The sequence below is a fragment of the Corythoichthys intestinalis genome, chromosome 17 (assembly GCF_030265065.1).
Source record: "Corythoichthys intestinalis isolate RoL2023-P3 chromosome 17, ASM3026506v1, whole genome shotgun sequence".
Taxonomy (NCBI): Eukaryota; Metazoa; Chordata; class Actinopteri; order Syngnathiformes; family Syngnathidae; genus Corythoichthys; species Corythoichthys intestinalis.
Genome location: NC_080411.1, coordinates 4,485,539 through 4,505,326, shown reverse-complemented (window position 1 = coordinate 4,505,326; position 19,788 = coordinate 4,485,539). Strand labels below are relative to the sequence as shown.

General features: G+C 38.6%; 1 protein-coding gene across 6 annotated transcripts in view; it reads right to left on the bottom strand.

The window, feature by feature from the left end:
- Positions 1 to 12,553: 12,553 nt before the first annotated feature.
- The window catches only part of garnl3 (GTPase activating Rap/RanGAP domain like 3), a 121,563-nt gene continuing 114,328 nt past the window's right edge, over positions 12,554 to 19,788 (bottom strand). For all 6 annotated transcript variants that reach the window (XM_057818905.1, XM_057818909.1, XM_057818910.1 and 3 more), the window contains 3 exons: positions 18,802 to 18,922; positions 14,192 to 14,356; positions 12,554 to 12,993 (listed from right to left, as the gene is read on the bottom strand). In XM_057818905.1, the coding sequence (XP_057674888.1) occupies positions 12,828 to 12,993; positions 14,192 to 14,356; positions 18,802 to 18,922 (452 nt within the window). In that variant the 3' untranslated portion in view covers positions 12,554 to 12,827. The remainder of the gene's footprint in view (positions 12,994 to 14,191; positions 14,357 to 18,801; positions 18,923 to 19,788) is intronic.

Genomic DNA, 19,788 nt, shown 5'->3' with positions numbered 1-19,788 from the left:
ACAGTGAATTTGCAGTTTTTTTCCCTATGAAGTTTCCCCGCACACCGTCGCGGTTGGGAGTATTTAACGTGCAAGTGAGGCCCCTCGCTCTCCGTCCGACGTGCAGTTCCCGCGGCCAGGCTCAAGCATTCCTGCGGCCGTTATGTAATTGCCTCGATGTCCCGAGGGGCCCCCGAGCCAGGGTGGAAAGGGTGCTGCAGCTATTACAGCATCACCCTGAAATGTTGTATTTATCACCTCATGCCTCAAGGGGATGTTTTATGATATTCCTTTTAAAAAAAAATAAAAAGTCTAGAGTTTTTTTCCCTCCCAGTGATTTTCCAACAAGCTGTGACTCATATTCCTGAACCGGAATTGTGGGTCATTATGGAGTTTTCCTTTCAAACAAAAGATACAGGAGAGATTAGGAGGATCCTGGCATGATTAACTAACTTTGGCAAGTGTCAGCGCGCAGCATGCTGTTAAAATGAAATGGTTGGATAAAAATGACACACTTTGGCCCATTAACTCTTTCCAAGTTATTTGTTAGAAATTAAAAACAAAATGTTTCTGGGTAATTTATTCCTGCCTTCATGAAATGTCGTAACCAGTGTTGTGACAGATTACTTTTTTATTATTATTTTTGAATGATTTTATTGTCATCATCATCGGTATCATTGACAATCATTGACAATTACAAAATGTGATATGATTTGCCCGAAGGAACCGAAGAAAAAGACAAAGGCGGACGGGAAGAAGCAAATGCTAATCTGTTTCCCGTCCCCCATACAACTAAATACGCACATTCAGACATGGTACATACAGTGCCCTGCAAAAGTATTCGGCCCCCTTGAATCTTGCAACCTTTCGCCACATTTCAGGCTTCAAACATAAAGATATGAAATTTAATTTTTTTGTCAAGAATCAACAACAAGTGGGACACAATCGTGAAGTGGAACAACATTTATTGGATAATTAAATTTTTTTTTTACAAATAAAAAACTGAAAAATGGGGCGTGCAATATTACTCGGCCCCTTTACTTTCAGTGCAGCAAACTCACTCCAGAAGTTCAGTGAGGCTCTCTGAATGATCCAATGTTGTCCTAAATGACCGATGATGATAAATAGAATCCACCTGTGTGTAATCAAGTCTCCGTATAAATGCACCTGCTCTGTGATAGTCTCGGGGTTCTGTTTAAAGTTCAGAGAGCATTATGAAAACCAAGGTACACACCAGGCAGGCCCGAGACACTGTTGTGGAGAAGTTTAAAGCCGGATTTGGATACAACAAGATTTCCCAAGCTTTAAACATTTCAAGGAGCACTGTGCAAGCCATCATATTGAAATGGAAGGAGCATCAGACCACTGCAAATCTACCAAGACCCGGCCGTCCTTCCAAACTTTCTTCTCAAACAAGGAGAAAACTGATCAGAGATGCAGCCAAGAGGCCCATGATCACTCTGGATGAACTGCAGAGATCTACAGCTGAGGTGGGAGAGTCTGTCCATAGGACAACAATCAGTCGTACACTGCACAAATCTGGCCTTTATGGAAGAGTGGCAAGAAGAAAGCCATTTCTCAAAGATATCCATAAAAAGTCTCGTTTAAAGTTTGCCACAAGCCACCTGGGAGACACACCAAACATGTGGAAGAAGGTGCTCTGGTCAGATGAAACCAAAATTGAACTTTTTGGCCACAATGCAAAACGATATGTTCGGCGTAAAAGCAACACAGCTCATCACCCTGAACACACCATCCCCACTGTCAAACATGGTGGTGGCAGCATCATGGTTTGGGCCTGCTTTTCTTCAGCAGGGACAGGGAAGATGGTTAAAATTGACGGGAAGATGGATGCAGCCAAATACAGGAACAGTCTGGAAGAAAACCTGTTGGTATCTGCACAAGACCTGAGACTGGGACGGAGATTTATCTTCCAACAGGACAATGATCCAAAACATAAAGCCAAATCTACAATGGAATGGTTCAAAAATAAACGTATCCAGGTGTTAGAATGGCCAAGTCAAAGTCCAGACCTGAATCCAATGGAGAATCTGTGGAAAGAGCTGAAGACTGCTGTTCACAAACACTCTCCATCCAACCTCACTGAGCTCGAGCTGTTTTGCAAGGATGGATGGGCAAGAATGTCAGTCTCTCGATGTGCAAAACTGATAGAAACATACCCAAAGCGACTTGCAGCTGTAATTGGAGAAAAAGGTGGCGCTACAAAGTATTAACGCAAGGGGGCCAAATAATATTGCACGCCCCACTTTTCAGTTTTTTGTTAAAAAAGTTTAAATTATCCAATGAATGTTGTTCCACTTCACGATTGTGTCCCACTTGTTGTTGATTCTTGACAAAAAATTAAAATTTTATATCTTTATGTTTGAAGCCTGAAATGTGGCGAAAGGTTGCAAGGTTCAAGGGGGCCGAATACTTTAGCAAGGCACTGTATTTTCCCCCTTCTGTCATTGTTTGCATACTATCTTCATTAAAATATGAAAACCTATAAATGTTCGGGTAGTAGTTAGTTAAAGCAGGCACTGTTTTTTTCATCTGTGTGATTTTGACATATATCATCACATTTGATGGTGATTTTATGCACAAATGTGAGAAATTCCAAAAGGTTCAGATACTTTTTCATACCTCTGTACATGAAATGATAACCCTTTTTTAGCACCCAACTGGTCCAATTTTTTTTGCACATTATTCGTATTTTCCAGGCAGTTTCCAGTCAGGAGGCCCCTGTTTATATTGGAACATCATGTGGCCATAAAGCAGGAAACTCAAATTTCACTGAGCGTGGGCTCCCCCGAACACACAATAAAAATTCACACGCGCTCAAATTCCATAAATATTTATTACATATCAATAAACAGAAACACCTACTTTCACAGCGGTGGTCTACAGCACTCGTTTCAAATAACTGCTCCAATAATCATAGTCATAATAATAATAATAGTCTCATAATAAGTATTCAGCTCTGCTTCATAATTTGAGGCCACATTTGATACACAAACATTTACAAGTAGTACTTGGCATTAAAACCCATGGCGGTACAATATTTTTAAGACACTTGGTGTTTTGTTTTTTTCCCCGTGTGTGTGTTCATTTTCTTTTTTTTCCCGATACAACAGAGATTCGGCAACAAACCAAAAGAAGGAAAACAGTCAAAGGAGGTAGAATAAAGAAAAAAACAGGTTTCATAACGAATGTGAAAGTGGAGCACGTTTGTAAACATTTCAAATTTTCCGACAACCGCCCACTCCACATAGCCGTCAATATGAATTTTTAAGTGTGACAACTCCATAAAATTGTCCAATAAGTTGTGTCATTTAATAGATATTATCATTCACTGCCAGTCCTGCCAATTTAAAGGTGCTATGAAATGCCTCAGCAAGTGACTTTAAATTAAACATGTCCCGATTACGTCATTTTCAAAGTATCGGAATCGGCAAAAAAATATCGGAGATGCCTTTTTTTTATTAAATCGTTTTCTAATTGTATTTAATGTTACAGACAAAATATCTTAGATTCATCCAGAGTCTTTAGTTTTGGCTTAAAGTAGGGCTATCAAATTTATCGCGTAAACGGCGGTAATTAATTTTTAAAAAATTAATCACGTTAAAATATTTCATGCAATGAACGCATGCGCTGCACGACCCACTCACGCATTGTCGCGTTCAATCTATAATGGCGCCATTTTACCTAACGTTAAATGAGTAGAGAGAATTTTGGCAGTCTTTGGAGCCTCTTTTTAATTAGCTAAAGCTTAAAATCCCTCTCTCAACAATTAGAAATATCGTGGGAAGCAACATGGGGAAGAATGGTAGTGGTTGATCTTTTCCTTAACGCCCTATGTTACTTCCCAACGCAGAGAAGATCTATCAATTGGTGCCACTACTCACAGTCATGGTTGCACTTCCCATCATGCATTTGGGCAGAACAGTTAAATGGCTACAGTATCATTTACTGAAGCTCAACAAATACACTAGATGGCAATATTTAGTCACAATATACAAAGTCACATTTATCCTTTAAGAATTACAAGTCTTTCTATCCGTGGATCCCTCAGAAAGTATGTTAATAATGTAAATGCCATCTTGAGGATTTATTGTCATAATAAACAAATACAGTACTTATATACTGTATGTTGAATGTATATATTCGTCCGAGTTTTATTCATTTTTTCTAAATGCATTGCCAAAATGTATATGATTGGGAAAAATTATCGGGAATGATTGGAATTGAATCGGGAGCAAAAAAAAAAAGCAATCGGATCGGGAAATATCGGGATTGGCAGATACTCAAACTAAAACAGTCGGATCGGGAGCAAAAAAACATGATCGGAACAACCCTACTTTAAATTGAAGATATTTCAGATACAAATCCATCCAAAAAAATGACAGAAAAGGCTTTAAAATGCCAGTGTTTGAAGAGGACGCTCTCTATTCTGATTCTAATGCTAACGCGAATGCTATGCTAACGCTTGGAGTTACATTTAGCATCTGATAATCACTCAGCACAGACCTATAAAGGCTTAAACAGCACTGCATATTCTCTCTTGCCAAGATAAGAAAACAAATTTTACCGTCTTTCCAAACAAGCAAGATTGAGAGCAGCCTGGGGACCCAAACGCAAATGCAAGTTGACATACTGCACACACAATATTAAAATGTCAGGCATTGTGAATTGTGGGAACAGAAAGTACTGTAATTTTCGGACTACGCGGTACACCTGGCTATAAGCCGCCACCCACCAAATTTGACACGAAAACGGGATTTGTTCATTGACAAGCAGGGCCGGCCCACCCTATACACAGACTAAGCAGCTGCTTAGGGGCCCTGACCACCAGGGGGCCCCCCAATTGTTTAATTTGTTCTATTTTGTTGACTACAGTTTGCTTTATTTGACTTTTGTGAGTTTTGAGACTTGATTACAAGCTTAAAAAAAAAAAGTTCTTCCTTAACTTCTTTCTTTCCTCTTTTAGAAAAAGGTTTGGCGCTATCTACTGTAAGTACTGACAATCATTTGGGGTGAGAAATTTGAAGTATACAGTGCAACAAAATCTGATTAATATACAAAATATGGACGTATGGGTTGGATTGCATGTATGGGTTTCACAGTACACTGTGACGAAATGGTGGGCCAATAATATGGGGCCCTTTGCATTATTTTACTTAGGGCCCCCAAATGGCCTGGGTCAGCCCTGTTGACAAGTCACAGCTGTCCTCACTGTTTTATGTCATATTTACACCAAAACATATTAAATGGTAACAATATATTTGACAGTGGCATCGTAAGACTGTCATAAAACCAAATGAACAACCATCAAGGTTTGAACCAATTGGCTGCAAAGCTTCATTGCTTCAAGAAGCTTCATTTGGCCATTACTGCTCCTTTGGGGGAGACAGTCAACCTCTACTGCCACCTGCTGTCAACATTGTTGTCATCCAACATGCCTCTTAGCATGCATTGCAACGCTACGGATGTAAATATTAAAATTCATGCAAACACCAATTTTTTACAGATTTAAAAAAAAAATTTTTTTTTCAAAATGTATCTAGACCTACAATTTTTGAACAAATCACATAATTTGGACATAAAAAACTGTGAGGAGCATAAAACTTAAAATTTACAGTTCACCGGAAATTTGCCAAAAACTTTCCCATTCATTTTTAATGGGATGCAACGTTGAAATTTTCCATTCACTTCCAATGGAATTTCCAATGGAGTTTACATTGCATTGATGCCATTGACGGCCATATATGTCGGCTCTATTGATGCCAGTGTACTTGGATTCCATTGAAGTATATGTAAGTCTATGCCATTGACGGCCATGGACGTCCAAATTTCCCAAAAAAACAAATGTCCCAAAATCAACAGGAAATGAACGGATATCAATAGGACATGTCCCGGAAAAGGCCCGATTCCTTTTATGCAAATTTCCCATTCATTTCCATAGGCATTTACATTACATTGTCGCCAATTTAGACAGATGCCATTGACGGCCATGTAAGTCAATGCCATTGACAGCCATGGACGTCCAAATTTCCCAAAAAACCAAATGTCCCAAAACCAACAGAAAATGAACGGATATCAATAGGACATGTCCCCGATTCCATTGATGCATATGGAAGTCAATGCCATTGACAGCCACGGACGTCCAAATTTCCCATTCATTCCCAATGGCATTTACATTACATTGTCGCCAATTTAGACAGATACCATTGACGGCCATGTATGTCAATTCTATTGATGCCAATGTACTTGGATTCCATTGACGCATATGTAAGTCGATGCGATTGACAGCCATGGACGTCCAAATTTCCCAAAAAAACAAATGTCCCAAAATCAACAGGAAACGAACAGATATCAATAGGACGTGTCCCCAAAATGTCCCCGAATTCATTTATGCATATGGAAGTCAATGCCATTGACGGCCATGGATGTCCAAATTTCCCATTCATTCCCAATGGCATTTACATTACATTGTCGCCAATTTAGACAGATGCCATTGACGGCCATGTATGTCAATCCTATTAATGCCAATGTACTTGGATTCCATTGACGCACATGTAAGTCGATGCCATTGACAGCCATGGACGTCCAAATTTCCCAAAGAAACAAATGTCCCAAAATCAACAGGAAACGAACAGATATCAATAGGAAGTGTCCCCAAAATGTCCCCGAATTCATTGATGCATATGTAAGTCAATGCCATTGACAGCCATGGATGTCCAAATTTCCCAAAAAACAAGTGTCCCAAAATCAACAGTAATTGAACGGATTTCAATAGGACGTGTCCCCAAAATGTCCACGATTCCATTGATGCATATGGAAGTCAATGCCATTGACGGCCATGGATGTCCAAATTTCCCCAAAAACCAAATGTCCCAAAATCAACAGGAAATGAACAGATATCAATAGGACGTGTCCCCAAAATGTCCTCGATTCCATTGATGCATATGGAAGTCAATGCCATTGACAGCCACGGACATCCAAATTTCCCATTCATTCCCAATGGCATTATTACATTGTCGCCAATTTAGACAGATGCCATTGACGGCCATGTATGTCAATTCTATTGATGCCAATGTACTTGGATTCCATTGATGCATATGTAAGTCGATGCGATTGACAGCCATGGACGTCCAAATTTCCCAAAAAAACAAATGTCCCAAAATCAACAGGAAATGAACAGATGTCAATAGGACGTGTCCCCAAAATGTCCCCGATTCCATTGATGCATATGGAAGTCAATGCCATTGACGGCCATGGATGTCCAAATTTCCCATTCATTTCCAATGGCATTAACATTCCATTGAGCCCAATTTAGATAGATGTCGTCAACTAAAACTAGACGAAATTAGTCTAGAGTTTTCATCAACAAAAATTAGACAACAACAAACACATTTTGAAATGACTGAATTATGACTAACAACAATAAGTATTATCGTCCAAAAGACTAAGACAATTTAAAATTAGAAGGGCTGGCAAAAACAACACTGCTTGGGAGACTAAAACATAACGACAGCCTATACGCAGACTATGCAGCTGCTTAGGGCCCCTGACAACTAGGAGGCCCCCAATCTGGCAATTGTTTAATTTATATTCTATTTTGTTTACTACAGTTTGCTTTATTTGACTTTTGTGAGTTTTGATATTTGATTACAAGCTTAAAAAAATAAAAGTTCTTAACTTCTTTCTTTCCTCTTTTAGAAAAAGGTTTGGCGCTATCTACTGTAAGTGCTGACAATCATTTGGGGTGAGAAGTTTGAAGTATGCAGTGCAACAAAATCTGATTAATATACAAAATATGGATGTATGTATGGGTTTCACAGTACACTGTGACGAAATGGTGGGCCAAAAATATGGGCCCCTTTGCATTATTTTGCTTAGGGCCCCCAAATGGCTTGGGCCGGCCCTACATAACGAGATGGTTTCCAGTTGTCGTCTGACGAGATGAAAATTCGCCATAGTCATAAGTTCATAAATTCGTTATAAGTTCACAATGTGTGATATTTTCTTATCATATGTGTAGTTAGCACGTATGTTAGCAATGTTTAGTTGTGTTACTCATGTGAAGTGCTGCGCCTCCCGCCAAACCTCCTCCTTTTGTGAAACACGTGCGCCAGGTGCTGCTAGGTAAGTTTTGTTTTCTTATCTTGGCTATGAAATGTTGGTTTAGCCTTTTAAAGGTCTTTGCTGACTGATCGTCAAACACTAAACTAACTTGTAGCGTTAGCATAGCATTCGTGTTAGCATTAGCGCAGTGACTGGATGTGACTTGAAAATTAAAGGGGCTGCCAAAAACAACACTGGTTTTAGATGGAAGTACTACCAAATGATAAAAAAACAGATTTGAAAGCTAAATTCATTTTCCTCATAAAATGACCATTAGTGCAGTCATTTTCATTTTTTGACATGCTCACCATTTCATAGCACCTTTAAATGGAACACTCTTACAAGAACCTCTCATGCGTATTTGGACTCTGGTGAGTTTGAAGAGACCTACATGTGGAAAAGGACTACAATCATGGCTGCTACCGCAGTTCCGCGCAAGCTGCTGGGAAATGGCACTTGTGAGAGACCTCCAGCCCTGTTTTTAACCTGTGTACACTGAATAAAAGGGGGAGTATAGGGAACGTCGTACCTTTTTTTCTACTAAGAATAAAATACTTGTTTTTTTAAATAGAACATCTAAAAATACGCATCCCAGACACAGCGCCACTTTGTGTATAAACAGACTCCTACAAGCATCTCGTACGACATTTTTCCGGAAAATAATATCACATCTGATGGTTACGACACTGAAGTTAAAACACATTTTTTTACATTCGGTTTTAAACTTTCACTGGAAAATGGCCGTCTTTGGGTTTTCGATCACTGACACGCACACACGAATACGTCCATCTGACACGGCAACCAACTTGAAAGGATGGAGACGGAAGGAACGCCAAACAAAAACAAATACAGAAAGAAAAAAATCGAAGAGAATTTCGCAAAAATATTGAATCCATCGAATTCATGGATTACAGTGATCCCTCGTTTTTTGCCGTTAACTCATGCAGCTAACTATTTTTAATAGTTTCAGTGTCCCGAAGACGTATTTATACTAGGGCTGTCAAAATTATTGCGTTAACGAGGGGTAATTAATTTTTTAAATTAATCCCGTTAAAATCTTTGACGCAATTAACGCACAAATGCCCTGCTCAAACAGATTAAAATGACAGCACAGTGAAAGAAGGCTGTACTTGTTGTGTTTTTCGGAGTTTTGCCGCCCTCTGCTGGCGCTTGGGTGCGACTGATTTTATAGGTTTCAGCACCCATGAGCATTGTGTAAGTAATTATTGACATCAACAATGGCGGGCTACTAGTTTATTTTTTGATTGAAAATTTCACAAATTTTGATAAAACGAAAACATGAAGAGGGGTTTTAATATGTCTATAACTAAAATTTATCTTTTAAGAAGTACAAGTCTTTCTATCCATGGATCGCTTTAACAGAATGTTAATAATGGTAATGCCATCTTGTTGATTTACTGTTATAATAAAAAAAAACAATACTTATGTACCGTATATTGAATGTATATATCCATCTTGTGTCTTATCTTTCCATTCCAACAATAATTAACAGAAAAATATGGCATATTTTATAGATGGTTGGAATTTCGATTAATTGCGATTAATTACCAGTAATTAATTTTTAAGCTGTAATTAACTCGATTAAAAATTTTAATCGTTTGACACCCTTAAATACGTCTTTTACGTGTCAATCATCGATTACCTATCTATAAGGGGGTGATCCTTAGTTCACGACATTTCATTCTGTCTAATTAATGTTAACAGTAGAAAACATACAGGAGGAAATTTCTCTCAACGCAGCTTCCTTCTCGAGTTTGAGAAATTCACACTGATTAGTGTTATGCTAACTCTGATGCAGGTCGGACTTTCAGTAGCAAAATTAGTGGTGTGTTCCCCACCTCCACAACATTGATGTCTTTTTACTAGGGCTGTCAAAATTATCACGTTAACGAGCGGTAATTAATTTTTTAAATTAATCACGTTAAAATATTTAACGCAATTAACGCACATGTCCCGCTCAGACAGTATTCTGCCTTTTGCTAAGTTTTACAGCAGGCTTTTTGTGCTGTCTAACAGCGAACTCCTGTGGTCGCTTTGCGACATGGTTTATTTTTTTTCTTGCCAGTTCAATATGGCTGCACGACGTCTCAGGCTGACGCCTATGTTGTAATGTTGTGCTTATATGATCCTTGGACAAGATTTGTCCTTAAGTATGGTTGTTGTAAAGAATGTACATATTATGTTAGTAAGCGAAATGTTCTATTTTTTGTATGAGACGCTTTTTGTTTTGTTTTTGTTTAGTGAACCTGTATAGCTTGCTAAGCTAACGTTGTTGCTAATGCAATGCTTGTGTACTTTTTGTTGTTGTAGTTTTACGACGGTCTAAAGAGGACAATGGTTTGAGGCTATTTTATTAATAAATCAGATAAAAAAGGGAGAAGTCTGATTATTAAGGCGTCGTTCACTAGCAGTCTAGCTTTGGAAAAAGTAGACGCTTCGGAGTGAGGACAGCATAGACAGATTTAAATGACAGTAGAGTGAAATGCCCACTACAGTCCTTATGTACCGTATGTTGAATGTATGTATCCATCTTGTGTCTTATCTTTCCATTCCAACAATTTATTTTACAGAATATATATATAATTTACAGAAAAATATGGCATATTTTATAGATGGTTTAAATTGCGATTAATTACGATTAATTAATTTTTAAGCTGTAATTAACTCGATTAAAAATTTTAATTGTTTGACAGCCCTACTTTTTACATTACTTACAGTGGCTGCTGCTGGTGAAAAAAAAACTCGATTTCCCTCGTGTGTTGTATTTCTGTTGAGCTGTGAATGTGTGTGTGTGTGTGTGGGGGGGGGGGGGGGGTCAAGTCATCAGCCAATCAAACGTGCATTTGAGCGGAAAAAAAAAATGGAATGGCACATTCAGCAATTGAAAAGCTGTCAATATAAGTCTGAACATAATGAAAGTACTGTATTTCACTTAATAATGGTCGGGTCAGTTCTATCCTTACAACATATGACAAGATAATCTAAATTACAGTTGTGGTCAAAAGTTTACATACACTTGTGAAGAACATAATGTCATGGCTCTCTTGAGTTTCCAGTTATTTCTACAACTCTGTTTTTTCTCCGATAGAGTGATTGGAACAGATACTTCTTTGTCACAAAAAACATTCATGAAGTTTGGTTCTTTTATGACTTTATTATGGGTTAACAGAAAAAGTGATCAAATCTGCTGGGTCAAAAATATACATACATGGATCTGAAAAAGTGAATCATTGACTTGAACAAGTCAGGAAAGTCACTTGGAGCCATTTCAAAGCAGCTGCAGGTCCCAAGAGCAACAGTGCAAACAATTGTTTGTAAGTATAAAGTGCATGGCACTGTTTTGTCACTGCCACGATCAGGAAGAAAACGCAAGCTATCACCTGTTGCTGAGAGCAAATTGGTCAGGAGGGTGAAGATTCAACCGAGAATCACCAAGAAGCAGATCTACCAAGAATTAGAAGCTGCTGGAACACAGGTGTCAGTGTCCACAGTCAAGCGTGTTTTGCATCTCCATGGACTGAGAGGCTGCCGTGCAAGAAGGAAGCCCTTGCTCCAAAAGCGGCAGCTTAAGGCTCGACTGAAGTTTGCTGCTGATCACATGGACAAAGATAAGACCTTCTGGGGGAAAGTTCTGTGGTCAGACGAAACAAAAATCGAGCTGTTTGGCCACAATGCCCAACAATATGTTTGGAGGAGAAAAGGTGGGGCCTTTAACCCCAAGTACACCATGCCTACCGTGAAGCACGGTGGTGGTAGTATTATGCTGTGGGGCTGTTTTACTACCAATGGAACTGGTGCTTTACAGAGAGTAAATGGGATAATGAAGAAGGAGGATTACCTTCAAATTCTTCAAGATAACCTAACGTCATCAGCCCGAAGATTGGGTTTTGGGCACAGTTGGGTGTTCCAACAGGACAATGACCCCAAACACACGTCAAAAGTGGTAATGGAATGGCTAAATCAGGCTAGAATTAAGGTTTTCGAATGGCCTTCCCAAAGTTCTGACTTAAACCCCATTGAGAACTTTTGGACAATGCTGAAGAAACAAGTCCATGTCAAAAAGCCATCAAATTTAACTGGATTGCACCAATTCTGTCAAGAGGAGTGGTCAAAGATTTAACCAGAAGCTTGCCAGAAGCTTGTGGATGGCTACCAAAAGCGCCTAATTGAAGTGAAAATGGCCAAGGGACATGTTACCAAATATTAGCGCTGCTGTATGTATATTTTTGACCCAGCAGATTTGATCACTTTTTTCTGTTCACCCATAATAAAGTCATAAAAGAACCAAACTTCATGAATGTTTTTTGTGACAAAGAAGTGTCTGTTCCAATCACTCTATCAGAGAAAAATCAGATTTGTAGAAATAACTGGAAACTCAAGAGAGCCATGACATTATGTTCTTCACAAGTGTATGTAAACTTTTGACCACAACTGTACCTATATAACTGAAGTCTTTATATAATGCAAATAAGGTTGCTTAAAAGTTGGTGGGGACAATTTCAGCATCCTAAAAAGTTGGTAGTGTTATGTCCCTACCGTTTCTATGCAAACCTACGCCCTTGGTTCAGGTACACCACGCAAAACCCATCTGCCACATTAAAACCCAATGCTATTGCTATTTGTAATGGTACCAGCATTATTTAATTAGGATTTAGTGTAGGTTTTCGGGCTGTGGAATGAATTAATGGAATTATAATGTATTCCTATGGAAAAATCCTGCTTGACATACGACCATTTCGACTTACAAACATGGTCCTGGAACGAATTAACTTTGTATGTAGAGGTACCACTGTCCTCTCGAGCTTCTCTGGCAAGTTCAAAGCAGCTCCCTTGTCACTCATCCTTAACCTTAACAAGCTGCCTCTCTGCCTGGTGAGAAAGAAAAGCAGCAAGAGGGAGAGTGAGAGGCTGTACATGATTGGATGGGTCATGTTTATAAAATCCTGCATTTTTTTTTTTAATTGGACAAAAAAAAAGATGAAAATGTTTGAAGCACGAAGTAGCGAGGGATCACTGTAATGGCAAAATATTTCACTGATGAATCTAACGAATTCGCAGATTCGTTGCAAAAAATATTTGCCGGATTAAACTATAGATTTCCTCGCTTTAACGCCAAATTAGTCAATTAATTAATCTATTATATTAATCGTTTAAAGCAACACTAGGTAACTTTTCAACCTTTATAAAATGTTTTCATAACATTTGTCATAATATGTCGACTGACAACTAGTTGAATGACCTCTTTTATATCTTGAGGCAGTCTGTATCGCTTTTACGGGCACTAATTAACTTTGCCACATGATTGCTAACCGTCATATGCTATTGTTTAGCCACAGCTAGATTCTTTCAATCCTTTTTACAATTCATGCTTCACACAGCCGCTGGAAACAGAAATGCTGTTTAATCCATCTGCAGGTGACCGGGAGATTGATTTTTGATTTGATGATTTTACGACACTGTGCGGGTGTGCCCTGGTCTTAATGGGAAAAGCAGTGCTGGTCCTCATGGGAAACACAATCTTCCTCAAGGCAAAACACTACCGCTTTTGTCCACCGGCGCTGCTGAAATTGACCAAAACTGAAAAGTTACAAAGTGTTGCTTTAAATTGCTGATGGTGTATACTGGTAATTGAATAATTGTGCAATTATTCAACAGATTAATCCGACCAATTCCTCGATGATTTGCAAGAACGACTCCACAGATTAATCTGTTTTATTTATCAATTGCCAAAATATTTTTAAAAAAAACGTGAATATTGTTTTATGATGGCAAAAATTATTCAACAGATCGAGCCGTCAAATTCCTTGATCCTTTGCAAATTCTTCAATCCATCGCAAAAATATTCATCTAACAAATTTCTCGCCGACTCAAAAAATATTGGACGGTTTATTATTAAATTATTCGATTAATCGCAAAAATGAGTCCCCGGATGAATCAATCAAATTCCCCCGATTCGTTTCAAAATATTCGACAGTTTTATCTGTCGTTATGGTCGAGTTTTTTCGAGAAATTTAAGGTGGTGGTAGACAAGTGGTTTGGGAGAAGTGCACAGAGGGATTGTCTTCACTTGAGATCAAGGATGTCTTCCTCAAAGGACGCGGTGAGAGCAAAGGCGCCGCTGAGAGACGGCGGCGGCGGCGGCGGACTGTCAGCCCGGAGCAACGAGGTCTCTGGCTCAGCCTCTAACGTAGCCGCTATGTCTGAGTCGGCGTCGCCGGCCTCCGAGTCCAACCTGAAGAGAAAAACAAATGTGGACTCAGTGTAGTGCTGTACAATATGATAATTAGGGATGGGAATTTCGACTACCCTAATTTTCGCACTATAAGGCGCACCTGACTATAAGCCGCCACCCACAAAAATTGGCATGAAAACGGCATTTGTTCATAGATAAGCCACACCGGACGATAAGCCGCAGCTGTCCTCACTGTATTATCGGATATTAAGACCAAAAGATATTAACCGGTAATTCTTCATTTGACAGCAAAATCAAACAACTTTCATACGACCAAATGAACCCCAATGAAACTTTGAACCACTTGGTTGCAAAGCTTCATTGCTTCAAGAAGCTTCATTTGGTCATCACTGCTCCCTTGGGCGAGACAGTCAACCTTTGCTACCGCCTGCGGTCAACACTGTTGTTGTCCAACATGCCTCCTAGCATGCATTGCAGCGCGTGACAGATGCAAATAACTGTCAAAATTCATGTTCTGTGCTAATTATTTCTTCAGTTACTGTTCCAGTTGTTTCATTATTGCTTGTTATGGTATTTGGTAACACTATATTTGAAAGTGGCGCCATAAGACTGTCTTTAGATAATGATAATTATGATATGACACTGTCATGAGCATTTATGAATGCTTATAACAGATGTCATTTAGTGCTATCTAGCAAATTATCTCACTTTTGGATGTAAAATTTCAAGCTGGACATAAATGGAGTTAGTGACATCATTTGCCAGATGACACTTAATGACATAAGCATTCAGTAATGCCCATGACAGTGTCATGTCATAATTATGATGGTCTTATGACAGTCTTATGACACCGCTGTCAAATAAAGTGTTCCATTTTAACCGAAATAAATCAACAAATAAGCCGCACTGGACTATAAGCCGCAGGATTCAAAATGAAGGAAAAAAGTAGCGGCTTATAGTCCGACAATTACGGTAATTTCCCTGCTGACTAGTCTCAGATTTAATTTACGACCAGTCGACTGGTCTATAAGCAAGAAAACTCGCAATTTATTACACATATTGAATGAAGATATTAAAATAGCGTTAACGGACGGTAATTAATTTTTCAATTAATCACGTTAAGATATTTCATGCATTTAACGCATGCGCGGAACGACCCACTCACGCATTGCCGCGAACAGACTACAATGGCACCGTTTTATGTATATTGAGAGCTGAGAGTAGGGATGGGCGGATCGATACCAAAATATCGATATTTCGATCCAGCGCGTTGAGTTTTAGGTATCGATCCCCAAGCAAAAGTATCGATATTTGGAATTAATATATTATATTCTCTTAGTCAATTTTTTTGGGTATATTTTTCTGCACACTTTTTGTACTACTTTTCCCTCAGGCTCACACAAATTGGGAATTATTATTTTCCTGTCCAAACTCAAAAATACAAAATACATATTTTATCTTATTCCACACACACACAAAAATCAGGTATAGGGACTTTAATAAAAGTGTTATGTGAATGGTTTGTTAAATATTTAGAGATGTATTATTTCTTATTCATTTCTTATTATTTCTTGTTAATTTATGTTTAGTATTTATTTTGTTTAATATTTTATTTATTTTTCTGTGAAATATATTTTTCCATTTTGTTTTGTTTCAAACAATTAAATGCTTGATTTCTTATGTTTTGTTGCTATTTATTTTTTATTTTGTTAAAGGTCTGTTTCAATTATTTCAAAATCTGTTTGAAAATTGTGTTAGTAGAATGAAATTCAAAAAACGGCAAGTGACTTTTTTGTTGGATTTGTTTTTAATGATCATCCATTAGAGGGCAGTCACATGCTACTATTAATTCGTTCTTCAATTAGATCAAAAATATTTAACTTGGGTAGATTAAAATTTGATCAAATACAACGTGTAGCAGAGAAATGTTCTGTGCATATGAATTTAAGGGTCATGGTTAAAGAGTGAGACTGACTAATCAGATTTTGTTGATAATGCATTGGTTTGTGAGTTTGCAGGGAAACTGCTTTGCTAGTTATTAAAAGCAGCCGTTTTTTTATTGCAATGCATATTTGACACAAAGAGACTTTTAATAGTTTTTAAGTGCTTGCTCTAGTTGTACATTAGATATCATCAGAATGGCTGAGAACTCTGCAGGGTATATATAATATATATAAAATATGAACTTCCGGTATCGATATCGGATCGGGATCGCAATATTTGGCCTTGGTATTACTTGGTATCGGATAATATATATAAAATATGAACTTCCGGTATCGATATCGGATCGGGATCGCAATATTTGGCCTTGGTATTACTTGGTATCGGATCGAATCCAAAATCACTGGTATCGCCCATCCCTAGCTGAGAGGCAGAGACAAGCGAGTGGAGTGGATACAGGCATTCATTGGAGCCGCACTATTTGTTGGTATAAGCTTTGGCATCTCTTCCACAACAATTGTAACTATTGTGGCGAGCGATGTGGGGAAGAATGATAGGAGATGATCTTTTTCTTAACACCCTCTATTGAACACAACGCAGAGAATATATACCATTTGCAGCCACCACTGACAGTCATGGTTGCCCAACTTCCCATCATGCATTTGGGCAGTTAAGAACAGATAAGTCGCTACAGTATCATTTTGTGAAAGCACAACAAAAATAATATTCCTATCTCTCAAAAAAAAATGAAAAGTGCTCAATGCAAAGAGAACTGGCATTCCCAATCAAAATTGCTACAGTGGGGGCATATAACTACTTAGTCAACCACTAATTGCGTAAGTTCTCCCACTTGAAAATATTAGAGAGGCCTGTAATCGTCAACATGGGTAAACCTCAACCATGAGGGACAGAATGTGGAAAAAAACCCAGAAAATCACATTGTTTGATTTTTAAAAAATTATTTGCTAATCATGGTGGAAAATAAGTATTTGGTCAATACCAAAAGTTCACCTCAATACTTTGTTATGTACCCTTTGTTTGCAATAATGGAGGCCAAACGTTTTCTGTAACTCTTCACAAGCTTTTCACACACTGTTGCCGGTATTTTGGCCCATTCCCCCATGCAGATCTCCTCTAGAGCAGTGATGTTTTGGGGCTGTCGTTGGGCAACATGGACTTTCAACTCCCTCCGCAGATTTTCTATGGGGTTGAGATCTGGAGACTGGCTAGGCCACTCCAAGACCTTGAAATGCTTCTTACGAAGCTACCAAAAAGTTCTATTTTGGATTCATCTGACCATAACACATTCTCCCAGTCCTCTTCTGGATCATCCAAATGCTCTCTAGCGAACCGGAGACGGGCCTGGACGTGTACTGTCTTCAGCAGGGGGACATGTCTGGTAGAGCAGGATTTGAGTTCCTGGCGGCGCATTGTGTTACTGATAGTGGCCTTGGTTATTGTGGTCCCAGCTCTCTGTAGGTCATTCACTAAGTCCCTCCGTGTGGTTCTGGGATTTTTGCTCACCGTTCTTGTTATCATTTTGATGCCACGGGGTAAGATCTTGCATGGCGCCCCAGATCGAGGGAGATTATCAGTGGTCTTGTATGTCTTCCATTTTCTAATACTTGCTCCCACAGTTGATTTCTTTACACCAAGCGTTTTACCTATTAAAGATTCAGTCTTCCCAGCCTGGTGCAGGTCTACAGTTTTGTCTCTGGTGTCCTTTGACAGCTCTTGGGTCTTGGCCATAGTGGAGTTTGGAGTGTGACTGACTGAGTTTGTGGACAGGTGTCTTTTTTACCGATAATGAGTTAAAACTGGTGCCATTAATACAGGTAACGAGTGGAGCCTCATTAGAAGAAGTTAGACCTCTTTGACAGCCGGAAAATTTTGCTTGTTTGTAGGTGACCAAATACTTATTTTCCACTCTAATTTGGAAATAAATTCTTTAAAAATCAAAATGTGATTTTCAGTTTTTTTTTTTCCACATTCCGTCTCTCATGGTTGAGGTATACCCATGTTGACAATTACAGGCATCTGTAATCTTTTCAAGTAGGAAAACTTGCACAATTGGTGGTTGACTAAATACTTATTTGCTCCACTGTAAGTATAATTCAACAGTGTAGATATAATATGACAGTTTAATGGCCACAGCTATTTTTCTGTATGTGCTTGCTTTATTCTGTGTCATTACTGCCATCACAAAATCTTAAACGTTTAATTGGCAAAAGAGAGCAGTATAGCTTAATGTCTGTGTGTGTGGGGTGGGGGATGGGGGGTGCATGTTTGCATGCGTGTGTTTCAGGAAGTGCTCTGGAAAAACAACAACCTGAAACTGTGGAGTAAACACTTGTTTTGACATCTTCCCATCCAACTGAATGGTGAAGTGTCTCAAAACCTTTGACTACACGTGCAGATAATTAGAGATTGATACATTTAACATATGTGGCAGGTCAATTCAAAAATGAAGCAACTGTCATTATTATGTGACTGAATTGAAAATGTGTAAGTTTTTTGTTCTTCCAAAATTTATAGTTGCTTACCTGTCGCTGTTGGTGGACGTAAGCGCTTTCTCCCTGGGCTCCGCCAACATGTCCTTCTTGCTCGTTTTCCTCGCTTTCAACGTGCTGTTCTCCGGTTTGCTGGCGGGTTCCTCTGTCAGCCCTTCCAAAAAGATTTTTCTTTCGTCAATTTCAATTCGCAATCCATTTTCACAATTTTTTTGTTTTTTTTTAAATGAGAAAATTGTTAGACTTTGGGTTACTGCATGCACGAAGAGTGGTTGCCTTAAACTGGAAGAACATGGAACCTCCCTCGCTAAGACAATGGATTAAGGAACTTTCGGAAAACATAGGAATGGAAAGACTGACCTACATCGCTCAAGTAAAACAAAAAGAATTTGAAAAACTATGGGACATATACATGTACATTGTATTAACACTCTGAGATCTCAGAATGTAATTATGTCTTCTATATGCTGAAGTTTTTTCATTTTTGTCTTTGCAAGCTGTGTGAATATGTGTGTGAATGTGTATAAGATTGTTTAGTAATTATTATTATTATTTTTTTTAACTTAATTAGGTTGTAATATATGACCTCCTTGTGGTCATCATGTTTTGAATTTTCAGTTCGTCCTTTTTTTTTTTTTTTTTTTTTTTTTAAATAATAAAATATGTGAGGAAAAAAAAAAAAGACAAAAAATGTTTTGTTTTGTATTACACGTCCATTTTACTGTGGGCAAACTGCAGCTTTTGGAAGATGTAAAAAGGTTGTCCACCCGATTGCCTGCCTGAGCAGTCCACTGTCCGACAAAAGCCAAGACACCCCTGCCCTGCAAACACTCAAGATGCTAATTTGAGCAATCCAACCCTGTGATTTTGCGAGTGTGAATTGGAATGACTAATGAGGACCTCAATGCTCACAAAAGATATGCTGATTAGGGTCAGATGACCCTTCTTCTCTGGATTAAAAAGGAATTTGTATCAACTGATCCACCCAGAATCTAGACTGTTTTATGTTCATACAGTGCC